Source organism: Lutra lutra, chromosome 1 (genome assembly GCF_902655055.1).
Source record: "Lutra lutra chromosome 1, mLutLut1.2, whole genome shotgun sequence".
NCBI lineage: Eukaryota > Metazoa > Chordata > Mammalia > Carnivora > Mustelidae > Lutra > Lutra lutra.
Window position 1 is genome coordinate 73639705 of NC_062278.1, and position 4937 is coordinate 73644641.

The 4937-nt window shown below is 43.5% G+C and overlaps 1 protein-coding gene across 1 annotated transcript; it reads right to left on the bottom strand.

Moving 5' to 3' along the window:
• Positions 1–261: 261 nt before the first annotated feature.
• Positions 262–3994, bottom strand: LOC125098425 (serine/arginine repetitive matrix protein 1-like). The gene is given in 3 exon segments (XM_047727251.1): positions 262–1941; positions 1944–3218; positions 3221–3994. Coding segments are annotated over 3 exon segments (2754 nt in total). The 5' UTR covers positions 3966–3994; the 3' UTR covers positions 262–1207.
• Positions 3995–4937: the final 943 nt, after the last annotated feature.

Below are 4937 nucleotides of genomic sequence, written 5' to 3' on the forward strand. Positions count from 1 at the left end.
GAGAGAGAGAGAGAAAAGACTAGTGGGGGGAGGGGCAGAGGGAAAGAATCTCAAGCAGACTTCCTGCCAAGCCTAGAGCCTGATGTGGGGCTCAGTCTCAGGACCCACGAACTGATGACCTGAGCTGAAACCAAGAGTTGGGTGTTCAACTGACTGAGCCACTGAGGTACTATTTTCTACCATTTTAATTTTCTATTTCTGTTCGCCCCACTTTCTCTATGATTTTTTCTCCTTCCCCCGCCAATGACTTTTATTTTTTTTAATTTAGAAATTTATTCTGTTTAATCCACAAGCTTTATATAGCTTTAGTTTAAAAAAAAAAACAAAAACAAAAAATAAAACAAAAACAGTGAAAACAAGACACTATTTCAAAGTCTGGGCCCTTCCAGCCTTCCAAATATGAGAGCTCTGAAAGTTGTATATACCAATTGGAAGAACAAGACAAAATTATGAATGGAGCCATGACATTTCATAAAACAAACTTTTATATAACTGAAGGATCCTTCCTGGGACTAGTTAATTGCCTTTACAAAAAAAAAAAAAAAAAAAAAAAACAACACAACAGAATAGAATGAACTTCCAGTGTTCCAAATCAACTTGTTACACATCAATATAAACCCACAGTGTCCTGGCAAACAACATGCTTTCATTTTCGGTCTCATCCTAGAGTTCAAATCCCGATTCGTTTCAGCAGAGACTCCACAGGCAACAGGAAAGATTGTGGCATTAAAATATTCATTTATACTTTTGTGGCAGTTCGACAGTGGTCTTGTTTCTGGGCAAGCTCGCAAACCATCCAAGGTTGGAAGCATCATAACTTAAATGGGTGCTAAGACTCAAATGAGAAAAAAATAAAGAAAAAAAATGAGAAGAAAGGAAAACCTCTGGGAATAGCCAAGGCCTTTAAAAAGAAACCATAAGAATGCCAACAATATTGAAACCCCCTTTTTTAAAAAGGGGATTTTTTTTGGCTTAAAATATTTCACTCTAAATGAATTTATGTCAGCTGTCAATGAAAGAATGTCACTAATACACTGTGGACACCTTTTGCAATGTAAATCCATGCCCTTTTTTTTTACATGGTGAACTTCAACCTAGCAATTATTACAACAAATGTTATAGTCTAAAGCTCAAACACATTTTAGCAATTTTGAAATTGAATTGCGTACAAACCAAATAAAATGTACATCGTGACACACATTCCCGCCTAAGACTGTGGGGACACTTGAGCCTTCCGCATCGATCTCAGCGCCTTTTCACGCAGGTGCTTTTCTAAGTCGTCGAGGTTGTCTTCAGGCTCGCTTTCGGTCTCCTTCTTAGGCTCGGGCTCTGCCTCCGGTTCCTCCTGTGCTGATGTGGTCGTGGGGGCAGTGGGGGCCGCAGGGGTTACAGCTGCTGCTGCTGCTGCTGCGGCTGCCGCCACGGCCTTTTCCTTCTTGTGTTTTTTGTGTTTCTTGTGCTTCTTATCCTTTTTGTGTTTCTTGTCCTTCTTTTTCTTCTTCTTCTTTCCACCTCCTTCTGGGTCTGAGTTCCTTGCTGGAGATGGGCTTGGTGTTGGGCTTTTAGCCTTTTTGACCGGTACCGCTGGTGACCAGTTGGTTGAGGGGGACTGGGACTGGACAGGAGACTGAGGTGCTGGGGGCTTTTTAGCTGCTGGCTCAGGAGATCCTGAGACAGATCGGGAGGACGAGACCCTCCTTACAGACTGAGGGCTTGGTGAGGCAGCCTTTTTTGTCTTTTTGGGTTCCGGAGTCCTGGAGACTCTCCTAATGGGCCTAGTACTTGGAGAAGGGGACTGCCTTCTTTGGGGTGATGACGACGCTCCTCTTCGAACAGGTGGGGGGCTTGAGGAGGTTTGAGGAGCTCGAGGCCGTGGTGAGGGCGAATGCCTTTTGTCTGGTTGTGGTGACCGGGGCTCACGCGTAGACCAGCTCGGGGAAGACCCTTCCTATGCTTTGATGATAATGAAGGTGAACGTCTCTTGGTGACTGGGGAGCTTCTTTGTTTGGGAGGTGGAGAATGGGAGACCCGACGCTTTGGTGGTGGAGATGGTGATGCCCTTCGTTTAGGAGGGGGAGGGGGAGAAGCTGTTCTTCTCTTCGGAGGTGGGGAAGGAGAGTATCTCCTCTGTATTGGAGGAGAGTATCTTCTTGGAGAAGGTGAGCGCCGGCGGGGTGGAGGAGAAGGAGTCCTTCGTCGTGGTGGCGGCGTGGGAGACCTGCGCCTACGAGGAGGAGGGGCAGGAGAAGGAGAACGTCGCCTTCTGGTGGGTGGTGGAGAGGGACTCCTCCTCCGTCTACCACTTTTAGTCACTGGCGATTGCCATCGCTTTCCCATTTGCATCCGAGGGGAAGTCTCCTTCTGGCGCTTTCGAGGTGATGGAGAGGCACTCCGGGAAGGAGAATGTCTCCGCCGCCTGCCTACCTCACCATTCTTCACATGGGACCTCTTGGGTCGCTCATCTTCTGAGGAAGAAGAGGAGCCAGAATCAGATGAAGACTGCTGGTTCTGTCGTCTGTATTGACGTCTCTGCTGCACAGAATCTGCCGCAGCCATTTTGCCACCTTTATCTTCTTCTGATTCAGATAACTCTACTTTTCTAGGCTTAGGTGCTGGTGAAGGGGACTCTCTTTTCTCAGTACCTTTATGTTTTGTCACTGAAGTTCTCCCTGGAGAGACAGAAACACGACTTTTTCTTGTACGGTTTGACTGCTGGGGTGTTGGGGAATGACGAGTTTTTGGCGGTGGAGTTGCTGGAGGTGATGGCCTATGCCTTCGCCTGGGAGGACTCGCTGAAGGAGATAACCTACGAGTTTTTCGAGGGGGGCTGAATGTCCTCTTAGGAGGCTTCTTTGGCGGTGACCGGGAACGAGACGAAGAGGACGATGAGCTACTTCCAGACAAGGATGCTGATGAACGCCTTCTTCGTCTCACTGGAGATCTACTCCTTCTATGCCTGGGTGGAGGTGGCATTCGTCTTGGTGGGGTTCTTCTTCGAGGAGATGGCCGCCTTCTCGGACTTGGCCTCCTTCTAGGTGAGTATGATCTTGATCGGGATCTATGACGTCGTCTAGGTCGAGTATGAGAAGGAGAGCGAGACCGTGTCCTGGATCTTGATTTGGAACGTGACCGAGATCTTGGTCGGGTCTTCTCCTTCTCCTTTTCTTTTTTGGAATTTTTCTCTGGAGAAGGTTCTTTAGGCTCTGGTACAGGTTCAGTTTGGGAACTTTCAGGATGTCACTAGTAGAAGTGGCCTCTTGTACTGAAGGTTCTTTTACTTTCACTGATGGTTCTGGGAGCTCTGGAGTTTTTTCCTTCTTTTCTGGAGCAGGGGAAGGACTCCGGCTTTTGGTTCTGTGACGGGGAGATCGAGAATGACTGCGCTTTCTCTCTCTCCTGACAGGGGAAGATCGTCTTCTAGGGGAAGGAGATCTGGATTTGCGTCTTCTTGGGCTTCGAGACCTCTCCCTTTTTTCTCTGCTGCTTTCTTTTTCTTCCTTATCCCTCTTATCCTTGTCTTCATCTTGCTTTTTCATAGAAGCCAACTTTTCTTGTTCAATTTGTCTCTGTTTTATTTCTTCTTTCTTCAGTTCTAGAAAAGCAGAAGGGATTCCAGCGATGTTTTCTTGTGCACTTAAGAGGAGGGGCCACAGTTCTCCCATAAATTCTCTAGCATTTTTTCCATTCAAAAACCCAGTCAGGTTGATTTGCATCATTTTGGAGTCTGGATTCTTCACTTCCAGCTGGTTGAATATAAACTCAATCACAACATCATCTTCAAACCCAAGGATTTCCGTTACTCGTTTTGTTATCCAAGGCTTTATAACCTCCAAATTTACTTTGCTCATGTCCACCTTTTTTTCTAGGCATTCTGCAAATTTCAGCTGCTTCAGTAGCTTCTTCTGTTTATTGCTGAACCGATTATCCTGTTCTGCACTTGTTCCGCGGAAGAATCCCGCGTCCATCTTGCTGCCTCGCTCGGAGATCGCTCCCTATCCCCCGCCAATGACTTTTTAATTTGCTTACATTTTCTGTAATTTCATACTATTTATAGAATGAAGGTAATTTCTTATGTTCATCTTTCCTCTAAGAACCAATTATAATCAAGAGCAATATTTTTCTTTTCAAAATGTCTACATATCTGTAGTTTCCAAATTAAGAATAATTACTTTTTAAATGAAATGTACAAAAAGATACTTATAAAATTTTAAATTGTAGGAAATAACTAAGTTACAATGAACAAGCCATTTTGTTCTAGTTTTCAGCAATTTAGTCCTGTTTTTCATCAACTCAAAGGATTTCAACTTCAGTGGTCACATTTATAGGACACTCTAGTTTTTACATCCTTTGCAATGTGAACACTGAATCCATGATATGATTTTGGGGGCTTAGAACTAGACCCAAAAAGGACAATTTGCAGTTGATCTAGATGATTCTAGGAAAAATATTAGCAAAGGTGCAGTGGTAATCTCAGAAAATTCCCTTTTAAGCTAAATAGAATAAAAATAGACTCACAATGAGGAAACTTGGTCCAGGCATCAGTGCTTTTATCTTAACATCAAGATCAAATGGAAACTGGATTCCAAATTTAATAGCACTGGTAGATAATTCCCTAATAAATCCAGCCCATCCTTTTGAAATCTTACCAATAACTACTTCTTCATCCAGAGACAATAACTGAAAGAAAAAAATATACAATCTTAGATAAAATCTCTAAAATAAAAAAACAGGTATTCCTATATCAATTTTAGTAATTAAATACGACCCATATAAGTTATAATCATGCTGATTGTATCCTGTAATAAATAGAATGTGCAATTTAGACACATAATAGCTTGGAAAAACACTATAGACAATATCTACCTAAAAGGAGATTTTCAAATTGATTGTATACAACTGATTATATAGCTCACCCCTGAATAACACAGGGGTTAGGA